The sequence below is a fragment of the Euphorbia lathyris genome, chromosome 4 (assembly GCF_963576675.1).
Source record: "Euphorbia lathyris chromosome 4, ddEupLath1.1, whole genome shotgun sequence".
Lineage (NCBI taxonomy): Eukaryota > Viridiplantae > Streptophyta > Magnoliopsida > Malpighiales > Euphorbiaceae > Euphorbia > Euphorbia lathyris.
Window position 1 is genome coordinate 28,608,464 of NC_088913.1, and position 20,763 is coordinate 28,629,226.

At 39.2% G+C, this 20,763-nt stretch overlaps 1 protein-coding gene across 1 annotated transcript; it reads left to right on the top strand.

The window, feature by feature from the left end:
* Positions 1–16,324: 16,324 nt before the first annotated feature.
* LOC136228062 (autophagy-related protein 9-like) lies at positions 16,325–19,803 on the top strand. Its single transcript, XM_066016890.1, has 3 exons — positions 16,325–19,064; positions 19,171–19,457; positions 19,566–19,803. Exons 1-3 carry the CDS (start codon positions 18,909–18,911, stop codon positions 19,618–19,620), a joined length of 498 nt encoding a protein of 165 aa, XP_065872962.1. The 5' UTR covers positions 16,325–18,908; the 3' UTR covers positions 19,621–19,803.
* Positions 19,804–20,763: the final 960 nt, after the last annotated feature.

A 20,763-nucleotide genomic window follows, 5' to 3' on the forward strand; every position in this document is an offset into this window, starting at 1 on the left:
TAAATTGGGGTTCACCTAATTTGAACTTAAAGGTTTTGTAAACACATATGCCAAATGCGTATTAGTTGAAGTGTAGAGATTAGAAATAAAACTCTAATAGACTTTTATGACAGTTGATTGTTATATGTTTCGTCAACTCATGAAAGACTAGATTGGAAGCAGTATAAATTGCAAACTGGTTATCACAATACAGTTAGCTTTTGTCTTCTTCGTCCCTTGAAAACAAGCTTTTGTCTTCCTCGTCCCTTGAAAACTTGCTATTTGTATGACTGGCACGTTTGTTAGAGATTGAAGCATTGGAGAAATTAGAAACAATAGAAACAACTGCAAAATCACTTGGGAATATTTGATACATTGACTTCTTTATGTTTCTCAATATGAAGAAACATAGAACAAGCTTCATTCAAGCTAGGTAAATGATTCATTAAAAGAGCCTGATTCCTCACATGTATTAGAGATATTTAATAGTATTTACTGTTTATAGAATTTACTGTATTTACACAACAGTTAGACAGTTAGACAGAATTAGAGTTTCACTGAAACGTGAACTGTGCTTGTGTATATATACCATTTTACTCATCAATAACAATGACTGAGAATCATATTGTTTCATGGTATCAGAGCTTAAACCTGTTACAGAAAGTCAATGTAATAAATGTATAGCATGCTTAGGCTGCTGTGACAGCTATAGGCTGTTAGTAGGGCCTATGTTTTCTTTATTTTAGGGAAAACCTTGTATAAATATGTGTATTCATCTTAAGTTTAATATATTCATGTAGACTCTTAATCTACATGGTATCCCATAGATTTCTCTGTATTTTCATGGTCTGTTACATGGTATCAGAGCCTAAGGTCTAAGGTTTCTGAATTCTTTTTTTTCTGGTAGTATTTCCAGAGTTGTGAAGTATTTCCAGAGTTGTGTTTCTGCAGGGTTCAATATTTTTTGGGTAGTATTTCCCAGGGTTCAATATTTTCTGGGTAGTATTTCCCAGGGTTCCATTTCTGTCAAGAGCTTGAGTCTCTTGAATACTCACTGTTGGGACGTCATTTTATCTCACCACCCCTCTGGTTCATCCTCTCCGCCTCCGATCGGCATTTCCTCACATTCCGGCCACCTTGTATCGTCGTCGCTGTAAGAAAAGTCCTCCTTACATGGGATTAATGCCTTGTTTGGTCTCTGTTTTGGGTTTCTGGATTGAGATTCCAGAATTTGTCTTCGGCTTTATGAGCAGAATTTCTGGGTTTACATTTCTGGGCTGTTTCTTTCAGCATTGTTGTCTGCCTTGTGAGCAGAATTTCTCGGTTCTTCTTCCGCCGTCGTCGACTCTCTGTTTTCGATTTGTCTGTCCCGTTAGTTTTCCGGTGAATCTCCTTTTGTGCACTGATGTTGCTGGCAGCCTCTTGCATGTGGCTACAACTGAGTTTTGCTTCTCTGTTTCGGAACAAAGCTTGATGTTCTTCCGCTGATTTGTTCTTCTAGGCCGCGTGCCCCGGATTATATTTTATATTCTAAAGTATCTTGAGTGTATTGTTTTTAGGACTATGTTATCTGTATTTGTAGCAAGCTGAGCATGATTAAAATCCATGCTTCAGCTTGAGGGGGAGTGTTACAGAAAGTCAATGTAATAAATGTATAGCATGCTTAGGCTGCTGTGACAGTTATAGGCTGCTAGAAGGGCCACTATGTTTTCTTTATTTTAGGGAAAACCTTGTATAAATGTGTATTCATCTTAAGTTTAATATATTCATGTAGACTCTTAATCTACATGGTATCCCATGGATTTCTCTGTATTTTCATGGTCTGTTACAAAACCTAACTCTTCCTTCCTCACCTAAAATTTCGAAATCTTCCTCTTCCCTCTAAACCCTAAATTCCGCCGGCCGCCAACCCTATACCCACCTTGTCGCCGCCGACTCCTCCTCCTTCCGCAGCCATGACAAACACTTCGGCCACCTCTAACACAAACACAAATAACACAGCCAATTCCAACACCGAATCCCCCTCACATGAAAACCACACCTCGAATCATCCCTCCATGTCCGTTTCCAACATCTCGACATTTGTCAAAATTACCCTGGATATTGAAAAAGGTAATTATCCAACCTGGGCAGCCCTATTCAAACTTCATGCCAAAGCATACCAAGTCCTCGACCACATTATTCCTCCATCTGGGACACTAGCTACTTCCCTCAAAGCCAGAAACCCTGACCTATGGTCCCGTATTGACGCTGTTGTTCTTCAATGGATATACAGCACAATATCCCTCGATCTGCTTCATACCATCATTGAGGCGGATTCCACCGCAGCCAATGCATGGACTAGTCTACATGACATATTTTCAGATAACAAGAACTCCCGTGCACTTTTCCTACAACAGGAATTCTCCAAAACCAAGCTAGAAAATTTCTTTGACATATCCTCCTACTGTCAAAACCTAAAATCCTTATCTGACCAACTTTCCAATGTGGACTGCCCTGTTACCAATGATCAGATAGTTCTGCAGCTTATATCTGGTCTCACTGATGCCTATGACACCATCGGCACACAGATTCGCCATGGGGACCCCCTCCCTCCCTTTCAAAAAGCCTGCCCCATGCTTATTTTAGAGGAAACAGCCCGTGCATGCAAAACCATTTCAACATCCGATACCGTCGCCCTAACTGCAGCCTCCGTCGACTCCACCGTCACTCAGTCACATTTTCCACCTACCCGCCCGCCGCATCAGCGCCCATATTCTTCTCATCGTGACGGCCGATATGGTCGGAATAATCGCGGTCGTGGAGGTAGATACCACACACGGAATGCCGCGCAATCAGGCTACCGTCCTTCTGCCTATATGCCTTGGGCGCCTCAATATTCATGGATGCCTCAACAGCCGTGGGCCACCCCACCTTGCCCCTTTCCGACAAACAATTGGCAGCCACACTACTCATCAGGACAGTCGACATCTCAGCCTGGAATTAATGGTCCGCGGCCGACTACACACCAGGCACATGTCAACATGATTTCTCCTTCATATGCTCCGACTGACATAAGAAGCCATGCACACCATGTCCATCACACCACCTCTTGAGCAATGGCATATGGACACCGGAGCCACGTCACACATGACAGCTCAAAAAGGTACACTTATGTCTTATCTTAATTCGAGCTTCAATAGTAATATTATTGTCGGTAATGGTACTTGTATCCCAATTTGTGGATCTGGCAATACGCAATTGGACACCAAACCCTACCCTTTAAAATTAAATGATGTCTTACATGCTCCCCAACTCATCAAAAATCTTATTTCTGTCCGTAAATTTACTAAAGATAACCATGTTTCTGTTGAATTTGATCCTTTGGGTTTTTCTGTGAAGGATATCCAGACGGGAACACCTATCATGAGGTGTAACAGTAAAGGGGACCTCTATCCAGTCACTTCTAGTCCTTCCATGTCCTCGTCTTCTCATTCCGTGTTTACTGCATTATCCTCAGATGTTTGGCATCGTCGATTAGGTCATCCGGGACCTCCTATTTTGAGTGTCCTGCAGAATAAAAATCTGATTTCTTGTAATAGGATTAAGGATATTTTTGTTTGTTCTTCTTGCATTAATGGAAAACAAGTCAAATTACCATTTCAGTCCTCGTACAATGTTGCATGTATGCCTTTTGATTTAATTCATAGTGATCTTTGGACATCTTCTACTTTGAGTTCTAGTGGTCATCGATACTATGTATTATTCCTTGACAGTTATACCAATTTCTTGTGGACCTTTCCTTTAGCAAATAAATCACAAGTATTTTCTGTTTTCCTTACCTTCAGCTCATATGTCCAAACTCAATTTGAGCAAAAAATTAAAGTTTTTCAATGTGACAATGGAGGTGAATTTAACAACCAATCCTTTCGTCGGTTTTGCAATGATCATGGAATGCAATTTCGTTTTTCATACCCATACACTTCCCCTCAAAACGGTAAATCCGAACGCACCATCCGAACCATAAATAATATCATCCGTACTGTCATGAACCATGCATCAATTCCATATAAATTTTGGCATCATGCACTTGAACTCGCAATATATTTGTTAAATATTTACCCTCACAAAGTCTTAGGCTATAACTCTCCCACCAAAATTCTGTATCAAAAAGATCCCACCTACTCTCATCTACGTGTGTTCGGATGCCTCAGTTTTCCTCTCATTCCATCCACCTCTCGTCATAAACTCGAAGCTCGATCCTCTCCGTGTGTGTTTTTCGGCTATCCGTCGAATCACAGAGGATATAAATGCTTTAATCCTGCAACAAACCAGTTCGTCATATCCCGTCACGTTGTGTTTAATGAGTCAATTTACCCATTCTCGTTAACATCAGCGCCCAGCGCTTCTATTCCTGAAAATAGTACAATTGACACAGATTCCCTAATTCATGCTTCTCAATCTCCCACATCGAGTCAGTCACCGTCCGACCCACAATCACCCTGGCGTCGCATCCCGTCCTGTTCGTGTCGACCTGTCGTCTCCCCGTGTTTCGTCCGTCGAGTCGTCCAATTCGTTGTCGTCCGAGTCCACTAAATCTGTTGCGTCGGCATCGCCAGCGTCGTCTCCTCCCGTCACGTCGCCTGTTCCGTATGATTCTAACCCGTCGTCTGCCCCGACTCTCATGTCCTCTCCTCGATCGCATAACAATATTACCTCTCATGTCTTGCCTTCCACTACCTCTGAGCCTAATTCCGCAGACACGCACAACTCCCTGCTCAATCCAAATAACCACAATATGACTACCCGCGCCAAACACGGCATTCACAAGCCCCGTCAAATGCTCAATTTGTCTGCCTCTGCACCTAGCACCATATCCTCTATTCCCAAATCACCAATTCTTGCATTAAGTGATCCAAATTGGACACAAGCCATGACTGATGAGTTTGAAGCTCTTATTGAAAATAAGACGTGGGTACTCGTACCCCATCCACATAATGCTAATGTTATTCGTAGTTGTTGGATTTTCAGTCACAAGACTAAGTCAGATGGATCATTTGAACGGTATAAAGCAAGACTGGTTGGCAATGGATCTGGACAGTTGGCTGGTATCGATTGTGGTGAAACGTTCAGTCCTGTGGTCAAACCAGCGACCATCCGTGCTGTTCTTAGCATTGCTTTGTCAAAACAATGGAATATCCGTCAATTGGATGTCAAAAATGCCTTCCTTCATGGTAATCTTAATGAAACAGTATACATGCATCAACCTTTGGGCTTCCGTGATCCCAACTATCCTGATCATGTGTGTCTTCTTCAGAAATCTCTATATGGCTTAAAGCAAGCTCCTCGGGCCTGGTACCACATGTTTGCTACATTCGTTACCACCATGGGATTCACCAATAGCATTTTTGATACTTCACTGTTCATACTTCAGCAAGGCACAAAAACAACTTACATCCTTCTTTATGTTGATGATATTGTACTTGTCACCTCATCTGATACACTTCAGTCGTCGATCCTTTCTCAATTGAACTCTGAATTTGCAATGAAAGACTTGGGGCCTCTTCACTACTTCTTGGGCATTTCAGTTAGACAGTCACCAGGTTCCCTCTTTTTATCTCAAAAGAAGTACGCCTCAGAAATTATTGCCAAAGCTGGTCTAGGCTCCTGCAATCCTGCTAATACTCCGGTTGACACAAAACAGAAACTCAGCATCTTTTTTTTTTGAATAAAGGCTGAGAATCCGAGAGAACAGCCGCCGGACATCCCGACTAGGTCGGCACCCCCAGCAACCGGCCCAACGGAACCCAATAAAATAAATAGAAAATATTCGTACAGAGAGAGAAGTAAATTAAGAAACACGAAAATTTGACCTGTTACAGATATCTTCCAAAATAAATCTATGACAGAAAGAAGGTGCGTTGGGCCACCATTGAATAGCAGACGTTGTGACCCCAAACCGGGCTAGCGCGTCCGCAGCTTTGTTTCCTTCGCGAAAGATATGTGAAATCCCAATTTCCATGCCAGAGCATTGGTAGAGACATTTTAGCCACTGCTGTCTAAAATGCCAGGGGACATCCGAAGAGCGTTGTTGAAGTAGATGCACCACATAGGTAGAGTCGGACTCAATCCAAAGCCTACGCCAATCACGTTCCCAAGCTATATCCACCGCAAAAGCTACCGCCTGCAGTTCAGCAATGTGCGCTGGGGCCGATTCAATGGGAAACGAGAAGCACCCCCGTGCAAACCCTCGACAAGTTCTAAAAATGCCACCCGCTCCCGCGCGACCAGGTGACCTAAGGGCTGAGCCATCCGTGTTAACTTTCAGCCATGAGCGGGGAGGAGCTGTCCAACGAACACAGATTATATTTGGTGCCGGAGGTGGTCTTGGATTTAAACGAAGCTGACCAAGGATTCGTCTGTCATAAAGGCTAACGCAGCAACCTCGACTCTGATTGTCAATTTCCCGGGTCAAAGACTTTAATCTTGTCACTGCATATTGGATTGAAGGAAGCTCGGACTCGAACAATGCAAGATTGCGAGTTTGCCAAATCAGCCAAAGACAATTCACCACCCCGCCTTGCCATAACAGTCGGACCTGCTTACCAAAACAGAAACCCATTAATTGGCAGAGAAAATCAGAAATGGTACCTGATAGATTAATGTTCACTCCGAAAGCATTGCAAAGATAGCGCCAAAGGCCTTTAGCAAAGGTGCATGAAATAAAGAGGTGTATTGCGGTTTCAGCTGCTTGTTTGCAAAGGATACACCGTGAGACCAGTATAATACCCCGGAGTTGAAGATTATCCTGGGTGGACAGGCGATTGTGGATTAATTTCCAACAGGTGACCGATCGTGAAGGCGGGATATGGCTCCCCCAGATGAAACTCTTCCATGTAACACCTGGGAGCTTGTGGCAGCTGTCATAAAAACCCTTCGGTGTGAATTTTCCAGAATCTGAAGGTTCCCAAATGCAGACATCCCGATCATTCCATCCCTGCAGATATTGTTAATATTATAATGTATTACAGGCGGGAGATGAGATATGTCGGACCAGTAATCCCCAGTGAAGAATTCTTCAATACAGTTGAACTTAGATCGTTGATCGGCTGCTGACATGCCTAATTGAGTTGCGACAGACGGCTTAACCCAATAATCAGTCCAGAAATTTAAAGTAGAGGTCCTACCAATCCACCATCGCGTCTGGGAGAGCAGAGTCATGAATATTGGCTTGCAGGAAGACCAGATCGTGGAAGGTGTTACCTGCAGTCGTGGGATGCTAGAAGGGGCCATGAAGCGCTTTCTAAGCAGCGAGATTACGAAAGAATGCTCCTGAATCAAATCCCATGCTAACTTGCCGAGAAGGGCATGATTAAAACCAGCAAAATCCTTGATCCCAAGCCCACCCGAGGCAGTCGAGTGGCAACAGATACCCCACGGAACCGTTATTAACTTCTTCGTGTCCGTGCAACCAGTCCAGAGGAAATTCCGAACCTTACTATTAAGCCGTAGGAGGAGCTTAGCAGGCCAGTGGTAGACAGTGAAAGAGTGGACCAACGCCCCGGTAAGCACAGACTTAATCAGCGTTAGTCTACCGGCAAAAGAAAGAGTTTTACCTTTCCAGTTGCTAAACTGTGCCAGGAAACGATCGCCAAGAGCAGCTAAATGGCTGGAGCGTGCAGCCCCTGCAAATAGGGGAACCCCGAGATAATGAAAAGGAAGGGACCCTTGATTAATTCCCAGAGTATCAGCAAGTAAAGTACGCCTGGTGAGGGAGATGTGGCTGTCCAGATAAACTGTCGATTTACCCAAATTTATTTGCTGACCCGAGAGAGACCCATAGAACCGAAGAAGCTTCTTAAGAAATTTCATATTAGCAATAGTAGCTTTACCAAAGAGCAATACGTCATCATCATATAAAAGATGGGAGGGAAAAGTGGAACCTTTAGTGTAACTCATAGGAGCAAAGGAGCCTTCAGCTTCAGCACGATAGAGTAATCTACTCAGAAAGTCCTCAGCAAGACCAAATAAAATAGGAGAGAGAGGATCCCCCTGCCCGACCCCGTGAGAGCAGCCAAAATATCCCTTGGCTTCACCATTAATCATAACCGAAATGCGAGCAGAAGAGAGTATATTGAGTATCCAGTTTCGAAACTGCAGTGAAAAACCGAATGCCTCTAATACAGAAACCAGGAAATCCCATTCCAGAGTATCAAAAGCCTTTTTTATATCAACTTTAATAGCCATACTCCCTCCAAAGCAACGTCTGCTTAGAAGATTAACCCCCTCTGAGGCTGCTGCAATACAATGATGAATGTTCCGGCCCTTAACAAACCCAAACTGGTTAGGAGAAATCACCCTAGAAGCCACCTCAGCCAGCCGGTCAGCAAGAATTTTGGTGATGATTTTATAATTGAAGTTGCTCATGATAATGGGTCTGAAGTTATCGATCCTGTTAGCATCAATGGACTTTGGGATAAGAGCCATTAGGCTAGAATTCAGCCCAGGTAAAATGCAGCCCGTTCTGAAGAACTCCTTAACCATACTGCAAACATCGTATCCGATAGTGTCCCAGAACATATGATAGAAAAGCCCACCAAAGCCATCCGGGCCAGGAGCGCTCTCTGCTGACATACTGAAAACCGCACTGCGAATCTCCGAGGAAGACGGCTCAGCCACTAATCCCAAGTTCTCCTCCGCAGAGACTAAGGAAGGAATTGTTTCGTTAATAGTTTGAGGATCCCTGTGAATTCGACCCCTTCTAAATAGATGAGTATAGAAATTGACAACGTGATCCGCAATAACATCCCTGTCCGTGGTGAAATCCTCATCAATCCATAAAGCCTGCAGACCCGACTGAAGCTTTTTGGCTCTCGCTGCACTATGGAAGAAAGCTGTGTTGCGGTCTCCCGCTGCTAACCACTTAGCCCTGCATTTCTCACGATTTAGAAGCTCCTGACGGAGCAATTGGAGATCCAGATCCCCCTGAGCGGCCAACTCTCTAGCATGGGAATTGTCAGACGAGCCTGTGCTGCTAATATCACGCTGAATATCCGCAAGGCACTGAGTAGCAGCCCGTATGTTATCTTCCACTTTACCAAAAACGGTCCTATTCCAGTGACGCAGAACCGGTCTCAGCGTTTTAAGCTTGTGGCAAAGTAACTGGGCTGGAGGCAAGGAGAGTGTTGACCCGACCCAATGAGAACGTACCACCTCCTTTAAAGATAAGTGAGTAAGCCACATAGCATGAAAACGGAACCTACTGACATGAGGAAGACCAATTCTGCAAGAGAGAATGAGAGGGCAGTGATCAGAGCAATGTCGCGGCAGAGCCGTGCAGCTGACGGAGTCCCAGTGATCAAGGAAATCCTTAGAAACCAAGGCTCTATCAAGCCTACATTCTACATGAGCATCCCCTATACGCCCGTTAGACCAGGTATACTGCGCCCCGGCCGTTTCCACATCAGAGAGGCCACAAAGACTGATGAAGCTTCTGAAATCAGCGCATGACCCATTTGCCGGAGCCGAACCCGTTTTCTCGTGAGCCCCTGTAACTGCATTAAAGTCCCCAATCAAAAGCCAACTCCCCAGGTTCCTATGACCATAACCTATCAGATTATCCCAAAGGGCCAAACGTCCCAACGCAGAGGTAGACCCATAGACGAAAGAGAGGTGTTGTTGACTGCCGTTCAAGCTAACCTCAATTGTAACATGCTGTTGATGGATAGTGGAACTTGTGATTATCACTGATGGTCTTGCAAGCACCCAAATAGAAGGACATGGTGTGTCATTGGATGCTATAAAAGTCATGCCAAGTGAGTTCCAAAAGAACTCAGGAATACTGTCGAAGGCGATCATTGGTTCAGCTAGGCAAAGAAAGTCAGGTCGATGAGAGTGACAAAGCTTTTTCAAAGCTCTTTGCGTACGCTGGTTCCGCAAACCTCTGCAATTCCAGAAGATTACGATCATTGGAACCGTATAGGAGGCCGGCTGAGCCTTTTGGCTCTTGCTGAGTATGTCTGAAGCTTCTTAGATTTCCTTGGTTTAACTGAGGTCCAGTTTCCAGACGTGGATGTCCTTTCGGAACGGGCGTCGTCTGTAAGCTGGCCTTCCGATGGCTCCCCCTCATGCACAGCAAGCGCAAGTGGAGAGAAGTCTAAAGGATCCTCTACCTTCGATTCCCCTTTATGCACAACCAGTGCCATTGAATCATCATGTGAAAGTGCCCCTTCCTCCTCTACTGCTCTCGGAATGCCAATAGGAATTCTCAGATGTGCCTGTGGTAGATGCACATTTTGCTGTAAGCCAGCAAACAAGATTCCATCCAAAGATTCATATGTTGAGTAAACCTGTATACCTGTGTCTGTAATCGGATGATCAAACTCAGTATCGGACCCGTGAACACTGCCCGAATCACTGTAATCCGCCCAGCTTCTGCGCTTTTCAGCCGGTTGCTTCTGCGAGGCTGTGTTATCAATCTGTTTTTCCGGGGCTGAGGCCTGTGGTTTTGGGTGCCAAGAGGGCTGAAAAGCCACCTTCTCCTTTTGTTTTTTTGCTTGTTGCTCCTTTCCAGGGTTCTTACGACATCCAGCTGCTGAATGTCCCACAACTTTGCAGATGGAGCAAATTCCTGGTAGGTTTTCGTATTCAAGATTAACCCATTGCATTTTAGTTTCAATGTCAACACGGAGCTTGTATTGAAGATCATGTGCAAGGTCCACATCAATAAGAACACGGGCATAGTGCCCAAATTCCCCTTCCACCGTGTTGCGATCAAATCGTAATGGTATTCCCACAGCCCGAGCAATGCTAGCGATGATCCTTTTATCCCAATATTCCCACGGCAAATTGTAAAAATGGACCCATACCTGAGCAGAGGTCGACTTGTATGAGTCGGGGCTGAACCCAGGCTTCCAAGGGGTGAAACGTATGATCCCTGGTTTGAGCAAAATTGCACCCTGCCCCCAAACTGCTTGGAGAGCCTCTGCAGAGGGCATAATGATATGATAGAACCCCCGTCCCAGCGAGATGAGCTTCCAATCCAACTGTCTGTCCCAGATTTTGTTCAGTTTAAGTTTAAGGTCAGCATGTTTCCATGGCGCCTCCCCTTTGAGGAGAGAGATGCGGCCAATCATCGAGTTCTGACATAACAAAACACGTTCCTTGTATAGCGCTTGGGGGATTTTGATTGCCCGGAAACCTCCTTCATCAGTGATGACAGCTTGGGTGGAGTCCGGCACTACTTCTGATTCAACAGACCCGCTAAGAGCAGAAGCAAAGGATTTTTGGGAGATTACCTGTTTCTGTGGCTCCTTGATAGTAATTGGAGATTTGTGAACTCCATCGTCAAGAGATCGTGAAAACGCGTCTCTGCTGAACAGGCGGGAGATACACGGAACTTGTAGACCAGCAGTAGGCGGTGTCAAGAGAGTCGCCGATTTCGCAAAAGCTTCCCGAGAGAAGAGGTGGGCGATGGCGAAAGAGCTAACCGGAGAAGTCATGGCGGCGGCAGCTAGGTCATGGCGAACTTGCCTATCGTTCCAGCAGTCATGGAAGAAACTCAGCATCTCATCAGGATCTGCTTATCACAATCCCACGGAATACAGACAGTTAGCAGGTGCCCTTCAATACCTCACTCTCACCAGACCAGACATCTGCTATGCCGTTTATCAAATTTGTCTGTTCATGCACGACCCCAAGACATCCCACATGGCAGCTCTTAAACGCATTCTTCGGTATGTACAAGGTACTCTTGATCTTGGTCTCACCTTATTTGCTTCATCTCCGTGTCAGTTGATTTCTTACACCGATGCCGATTGGGCTGGGTGCCCCGACACTCGTCGTTCCACTTCCGGGTATTGTGTTTTTCTTGGAGATAACCTACTTTCTTGGTCAGCAAAACGACAACCCACGCTGTCCCGGTCCAGTGCTGAATCAGAGTATCGTGGAGTGGCTAATGCGGTGTCTGAAACATGCTGGATTCGCAACCTTCTACTTGAGCTCGGATATCTGATACAGAAATCAACTATTGTTTATTGTGACAACGTTAGCGCCATTTATCTCACCGGAAATCCAGTTCAACATCATCGCACAAAACATGTCGAGATGGACATTCACTTTGTCCGGAAACGGGTCGTCAAAGGCGAAGTCCGCGTGCTTCATATCCCGTCACGATATCAAATAGCCGACATCTTCACAAAAGGGCTGCCCACACCACTCTTCGAAGATTTCAGAAATAGTCTCAATGTTCGGCCTCCGAACCTTTCAACTATGGGGGTGTATTAGAGATATTTAGTAGTATTTACTGTTTATAGAATTTACTGTATTTACACAACAGTTGGACAGTTAGACAGAATTAGAGTTTCACTGAAACGTGAACTGTGCTGTTTATATATACCATTTTACTCATCAATAACAATGACTGAGAATCATATTGTTTCAACATGTTCATACTTTATATTCAAACTACACAAAAATTGCATTATCTTATTTTCATCACACATTTTGGATTATAGTATTAGCTCCTTTTTTACATTAACGGTTAGGAATAGGTTTAAACACTGTAATTTCATCACACAACCGTTTCAATTTGTTGAAAAAGCAGTTATTATTTTGTTCCTTTCGAAGATGAAAGTATAAATGCCCATGATTTTCCCCGTATCTATGCTCTAATTCTTTCCATATAGCTCTGGATATAGGTGTAAACATAAAAGTGTCCGCTAGCTCCTTTGACAAAGTGTTAATAATCCGAGAGAAAATTAGATTATCTCTTTTAAAAACGGTTTCAAACTTCTTTGATATACTTTTGAATTGTAATTTTTTAATTACTTATATCGAGATATACTATTTTTGTATCAATGGATCAATTATATTTTTTTTCTAAAAAAACAAAGTCACGGGCACGCATCTTATTAACGTTAATTTTTTGTTCCACTAATTATGATACAAGAAAAAAAAAACTAATAAGAACGCAGTTGTTTGATATAACTATGGTTTAATATATCACTAGTTTTTGGCCCATGGCATATAAATATTAAAAAAATTTATAAAAATACTATTTAAATTTAAATTAATATATTATATATTAAATTATATTTTTTTATAATAATATAATTAAAATTATTATATTATATATTATATTATATTTTTATCAGTAAAAAAAAAGTGACACCTCAGCTCCATGATTACTGTTTTATATTTTATATAGATATATATGCAGAAAATTAAAGAGATTTTATGGATTATTCTAAATCCTATAGAATTCATAGATATAATACAAATAAAAATAATATTTTTATAAATAAATATAATAATGTAATTAAAATTAATATATTATATATTATATTATATTTTCTATTAGTAAAAAATGAGAAAGTGACATCTCAACTCCATCATTACTGTTTTATATTAGATATAAATTTTTTATAAAAGTGCTATTTAAATTATTTTTATTTTTACATATATTTTAAATAATATTTTTTATAATAATATAATTAAAATTAATATATTATATTATATTTTTTATCAGTAAAAAAAGAAGATGTGACACCTCAGCTTCATCGATACTGTTTTATATTATATATAGATATAGATAGATATGCAGAAAATTAGAGAGATTTTAATGATTATTCTAAATTCTATAGAACTCTTACATATATACGAATAAAAATAATCTTTTTATGGAAAATATAATAATATAATTAAAATTAATATATTATGTATTATATTATATTATATTTTTTATCAGTAAAAAATGAGGAAGTGATACCTCAACTCCACCGTTACTGTTTTATATTATACATAGATATGTAGAGAATTACAGAGATTTTAGGAGAGATTCTAAATCCTATATAATATGAATAAAAATAATATTTTTATAGATAAACATAATAACATAATTAAAATTAATATGTTACGTATTATATTATATTTTTATCAGTAAGAAGGAAGTGACACATCAGTTTCATCGTTACTGTTTTATATTATATATAGATTTATTCTGAATTTATCTAAAAATGTTGATCGGTCCCTGAACTTTTAAATTATCCTCATAATCTCATCAACTTGCTTAAAATAACGTAGTGAGCTAATCATTCGGTTGCAAAGAAGTAAACTGCTTGCGAAAGATGTGTTGCAAACGCCTTGGAATTTTATTTACATAATTCACATAATAGATTAAAACATATTAACAAAAAAAATTTACTTGCTCAACTGTAAAATATGTCTTCTATGATATTAGAATCACATATTCCGACTTGATCATTTTACTTTTCGAAGGTGTGTGCAACACACTTTCCGTATGCATCTTATTTCTTTATAACCAAATGATTAATTTATTAAATTAGGGGAGAAGTACTAAACTAGCTCCTTTTAAGGGACTAGTTTACATTTCTAGCTCCTTTCAAAAAAAATTCCAAAACTAACATATTTTAACAAATTCTTCCATCTTTGCCCTCATTATTCCTAAACAGAACTTTATCTCTTTAACGTATCAAACGCTGCGATAGGAAGAGGAGGAAGAACGAAAAGCGACAGCGGCACACTCAAATAGGTGGAGAAGCGAAAGGCGGCGATAGGAAGGGGAGGAGAAGCGGGGAGAAAGAAGGAGAAGCGAATGGCGGCGATAGGAAGAGGAGGAGAAGAAGGCGAACGACGAACGGAAGAGGAGGAAGAAGGCGACCCTTTTTCCAGCAATCTCGTCCCAATATATATTGTTTCTCTTCATTTTTCATGTTTTTCCTGGTCGTGCGAACTCCAAAAACACTGACATTGTTATCTGAAAATGCACTTTGGTTGGAATATCAGTTTCAGATTTTTCCCCGACTGTGTCGATATCTGTAGATATTTGTAGATATGTGTTGTCGATATCGACAAATATCTACAGATATTGTAGATATCTGTAGATATTTGTAGATATTGTATTTATAAATATTTGTAGATATCTGTAAATATTTGTAGATATATGTTGTCGATATCGACAGCACATATCTACAAATATCTACAGACATCTACAGATATCGACAGATATTGACAGATATTTACAGATATATACAGATATCGACACTATCGGGGAAAAATATGAAAATGATATTCCAACCAAAATGCATTTTCAGATAACAATGTCACTGTTTTTGGGGTTCGCACGATCAGGAAAAACATGAAAAAGGAAGAGAAACAATATATATTGGGACGAGATTGCCGGAAAAAGGATCGTCTTCTTCCTCCTCTTCCGTTCGTCGTTCGCCTTCTTCTCCCCCTCTTTCTATCGCCGCCATTCGCTTCTCCTTCTTTCTCATCGCTTGTTCGCTTCTCCTCCTCTTCCTTTCGCCGCCTTTCGCTTCTCCACCTCTTTGAGTGTGCCGCTGTCGCTTCTCGTTCTTCCTCCTCTTCCTATCGCATCGTTTGATACGTTAGAGAAATGAAGTTCTGTTTAGGAAGAAGATGAGGGCAAAGATGGAAGTTGTCTATTGAAATATGTTAGTTTTGTAAAAAAAAATTGAAAGAAGCTAGAAATGTAAACTAACCCCTTAAAATGGGCTAGTTTAGTAATTCTCCCTTAAATTAGAGCATTTCAAATAAAAAGTTGCTTTAAAAAGTAGCAAAACTTAACCCATCGTATTAAAATATAATATTTTATTAACTTAAGCATCCAAACTTTTTGGAGAGGTTTCAAGGCATAAATGACCTACATATTAATCTATAATTAAGAGGATATCGATATCTCTTTTGTTTTCATAGGCATTTTTCATTGCGAAAATTATACAAAAATTCATTTTTGAAAAACTATTTACAACTATGTCAAGTCATAATTTTAGATTTTGTCAAACTAATAAATTCACTATTTTTAATCTATTTTAAGAATTATAAATTAGGGTAGCGTTTAGAATTTATGAATTGGAATTTAGAATTTTTAAATTGGGATATAAAATCATACTTTATTTGTTATATAATAATGACATGTTCAGAATAAAGTTTCATAATCTGATTTAATTGTAATTTTGTAGTTAGTTATGATATTAATTGAAAGAAAAAAACTAAAACCTCTGCCATTTTAGCCACAAACGTATTTTGATTTCATTTGATTTACATAGTAAATTAATTGTGGAAGGATATATATAACAAATATATTTTAATTAGATACAAAATTGAACAACTTTAAACAAGTAATTATTGATGTGTAGATTAGATATATCCTTAATGGAACCACAGACTACACTTATTAATCCATACCAACCACATTAATTAGTTCACATCTACTCAATTAAACCTACCGTTACTTGGTGTGGTTTTCACCATTGGATGATAGAGCATAAAATTAAGGGTAAATTCCAAAAAAAACCATGTGGTTTCATGTTGTTCAAAAAAAAACCCCTGTGATTTGTTTTTACAAAAAAAAAGAACCGTGTTATACGCCGTTACCCGAAAAACAGAAAATGGCTTAACACCGTTAATTTGATGACGTGGCAGAAGGGTAAAATGGTCCGAATTAAAAAAATAAAATAAAATAAAAAAGAAATCCCCAACATCCACCTTCTTCTCCTCCTTCTTCTTCTTCCCCAATTTCCTCAAATCTGTGAAGAACATCTTCCCGTATTCTTCTACCGATCTTCTTCTTCTCTTCTTCTACAGATCTTCTTCTTCTTTTTCTCTCTGGATAATTCTTCTTCTTCTTCTTCACGTGAAACTCAGTCCCCCCATATTCCCAGAAGAATTATCCAGAATTACCCAGAAGAAGAACCGACTACAACGATCGTCAACCCTTTCCGGTTCCTTAATCCAAAGTTCATACTCAGCAAAACTATTATCTAATTCAAGTTAGAACTTGAATAAATCAATTAATCAAACAAATCCCACAAAACTCAGATCTCCTGAATCAATTAATCAAATAAATCGATTAATGAACAGTAGAATTTGAATCCAATTAATCATACAAAACCCACAAGATAGAAGAGCAGTGCCATTGACGATAATCATGGATGGCGGAGGCGATCTCGCCGGAGACCAAATCCATTTGAGTTTCTCCGATCAAACAATTATTGTTGACCGATTCTGATAAAAAGTTGTGCAGAGTATCATTCTGAAGCGGACGCTGGAGAGGTTGAGGGGTGGAAGCCGAGGGTCTGGGGATGCTCCGGGAAGAGGTTGCTAGAATCACCTAAATCGGACCATTGCGTTTTGCTTACTAGTTTTACCTTTTCTGGTGTAAGGAATTGCAATAGTAGAAGAAGAAGATCTGTAAAAGAAGAAGAAGAATTACACAGAGAAGAAGAAGAATGGATGAAGAATTTCCAGAAAGTAAAATCCACATCCATTGACGAAGCCAACGCCGATGAGAATTGCAACGGACGCGGATGCTGATGAGGATTGCGACGCAGACATGAGAGGCGAAGAAGAAGGAGGCGAAGAAGAAGAAGGCCTGAAGCTAAGATTTGGTTTTTTTTTATGATTTTAATTTTCTTTTTTCTTTTTTGTTATTTTTATTTTTTTATTTTAATTCAGACAATTTTGCCCCTTGCCACGTCATCAGATTTAACACTGTTAAGTCATTTTTCTTATTTCGGGTAACGGCGTATAACACGGTCCTTTTTTTTTTTGTAAAAACAAACCACATGGGTTTTTTTTGAACAACATGAAACCACATGAGTTTTTTTTGGAATTTACCCTAAAATTAATTCAATGGTGAAAACCACACCAAGTAACGGTACTTTGTAAAAAACAAAGTAACCATAGCGGACACCTTAAACCAACAATAAATAATATTTTTAATCCTATATAAACCATTGAATTTACCTTAAAATTTATGAGATTTATTTGCTATACAAGAAAATGCAAATTTCATTATCAAGATTTCACTATCTTGAAAAATATTTGATATGCCTAGCTAATATTTAAATTTTCCCTAAGTTTCTCATCTTTTTCATGATTATAACTATAATAAATTTTTGTTGAGAAATAGAACTATTTTAGTGATATATACAGGGTAAATAATTATAAGATATATGTCTTTTTACTTAACTCACTCGTAGGTCTATCATGTTATTATAAGGTCCTTAAGTTTTACCTTAATCAACTCTTTAGTTCATTTATTTATTTTTAGATATGAAAAAAATAACTTACCTTCTAGCTTTCAAATTTAATCAAAATAGTTTTAACGAAGTTTGTGTAGTATATATATATATACCGAAATTCTTATATTTGTGAATATTAATTATAAAAAAAATTATATTTCTTATTCTCTTAAAAAAATCACTTTTATAATTTTATACTCCAAGTTTAATAATTTTTATAATATTTATTATTCATTTTTTAAACGAATAAGTTCTGCACTACTAAATTAAAATTTATAATTATATAAAAAAAAATAGGAAAATTTGATATTTTATCATTAAAACATATGATAAAGGGTAGTTTTGATATTATTAAGTTATATTGAAACCTTTGATTCGGTCAGTGAACTATGCGGTGCCCAATCATATTATGCAAGCTTGTCGTCTTCCTGAACCAGTTCTCAACGGTTTAGATAAAATCAATCAGCGCTTCTTATGGGGGGACTCAGTGGAGGGAAGGAAAATTCAACTTGTTCCTTGAAAGGAGGTTTGTCAACCTAACGGTATGGGTGGCCTTGGGATTAGACAGACTAGGGATAATAACAAAGTGTTGTTAATGAAACTCTTTTGGAGGATGTGGCAATCTCCGTCTGCTCCTGTGTGGGAAATATAGGAATGATAGGATTTTGGTGTACTATATTGAAGCTTTATTTCTTTACTGTGGAATTTGTGCTATTGTCTTGATAAGACTATATATTTATTTGCTTAATTAGCTCTGTTTTAGTAGTAATTGATGTCAGTTTCCTTAGTATATTCATTTCCCCCATATTGAACCCCTGAAAACTTATCAATATAAAATGGTACTGTATCGTGTTGCAGGTTGACCATTTGTTCAAGCACGGGATGAATGGCAGTATAGTAAATGCTTCAGAGTATCTCAAGCAATTTCCGACACCTATTATTTCTATTATTGCCAAGTTCATCTCTTTCGTTTCTGGAGGCTTTTCTGCTATAATGATCATTATCACATTTCTGGAGGAATCTTTATTGGAGGGCCATGTAATAGCTTATCACTCCATTGCAAAAAGATGTTACACATATTTAGGGCATGGGTTTGCTGTTGTCATACGTAGTTTTTCATGGATGCCTTTTCTAAATTTTGTAGATATTTGGTCGCACCTTGTTCTGGTATGCTGCTGTTTTTGGTACCATTACAGCCAGCAGTTGGGCTGCAGTTACAGTTATAGATGAGTTTCTTGTCCTTGATCCAAATGGAGCTATGTCTTTGGTGGTTCAACATACACATTATATGCCAAAGAGATGGCGGGGCAAAGAAAAGACAGACTGTCCGATTTTCAAAATCATGGTAATAGCAATTATGGTTCACCTCATATACCATACATCACCTGCTTGGAGGAGCTCTCGAGGCAAGATGGATAAGTCATTTTTAAGGTATATATATTCTTGTAGCATGCACTTATATTGCGTGGTTTGAAGATAAAATCACAATGTTTCGTTTTCATAGCTTTTAATTCACTTATTTATTTGCTTTTTCTTAAGGTCTTCTGCCTTGCAAAGGGACGATATAGTATGGAATAGATATATGCGTGTCTAAGTATTTTGAAGGGGCGCCATCAAATGTATTTTGGTATGCACTTTGTACATTTTGGAGGCTCAATAGGATCGAAAAGCCTTTTAGATTATTAGAATATTATGTAAGTAATTAATAGTTTTGTAATTGTATGATCTCTGTAATTGTTTATTTACATTAATATATATGATCTTTGTAATTGTTTAATGTATATGATCTTTGTAATTGTTTATTTACATTAATATATCTTAATTTAAATTATATTTACATTTAGTGTATATATGAATTATAAGATGAATATTTATTTAAATGCACTATTTATTATTAAAAAAAAATAAACATTATACTGTGACGGAATTCTGTCAATAATTTTTATTTCTGACGGAATAAAGATTCTAACGTTTATTTCCGTCTGAGTAATCCGTCATAATTTTGCCACGGAAAAATGTCAGGGAAAAACGTAATGATGTTCAGACGTTTATTTCCGTCACAAATTCTGTCTCCACGGTTGACGGAATTCCGTCACCAATCCGTCATTAAATCCCGTCTCAAAAAACGTAAGTAAAATTTGCGTCGATCGATATAACCACGGTTTCATTCCGTCCTAAATTCCGTCACTAAGATTATTTAGTGACGGAATCCAGCAATTAGTGACGGAAATTTTTGTCACATTTTAATGATTTTCTAGTAGTGTGTTAGGGGTACCTGAGGCAGATGCAAAAGCACGGAAATCCATTGATGAATTGGATGAGCTTTGGTTTTGAACTCATTTGCCTTTTGCTTTGAGATACTTCTGAATCTCCACCTGCATTATCCTCTGCATTTCTTTCTGCATATCTTGAGAAATCTGCTTTGCAGTATGCTCGTCATCATCTGAACCAGCATAATCATCAAAAGGTGTATTTGAGCCTTGAGTAAGCATAGCTTTATGATTATTAGATGCAACTCCATTAGATGATCCACCAGGTTTATACCCCTTCCACCAGTCTGGATATCCATGAACTCGAAAACAAGTTGTCTTATCATGTCTAGCACGCTTGCAAATGTCACAAAACAGCTTGCTTTTATCCTCCTTATCCTTATTAAACCTGTTGTTGGAATTTCCTCCTTTCTTACTACTTGAAGCACCCTGTGTATTCTTTGAAGACATAGACAAATTCACAAACT

Bases quoted from the DNA above. Each gene is read 5' to 3' on its own strand.
- LOC136228062 (XM_066016890.1), top strand. From the start codon at position 18,909: ATGAATGGCAGTATAGTAAATGCTTCAGAGTATCTCAAGCAATTTCCG. The intron at 19,065-19,170 runs GTAATAGCTTAT...TAAATTTTGTAG, and splicing joins AATCTTTATTGGAGGGCCAT to ATATTTGGTCGCACCTTGTT. The intron at 19,458-19,565 runs GTATATATATTC...CTTTTTCTTAAG, and splicing joins ATGGATAAGTCATTTTTAAG to GTCTTCTGCCTTGCAAAGGG.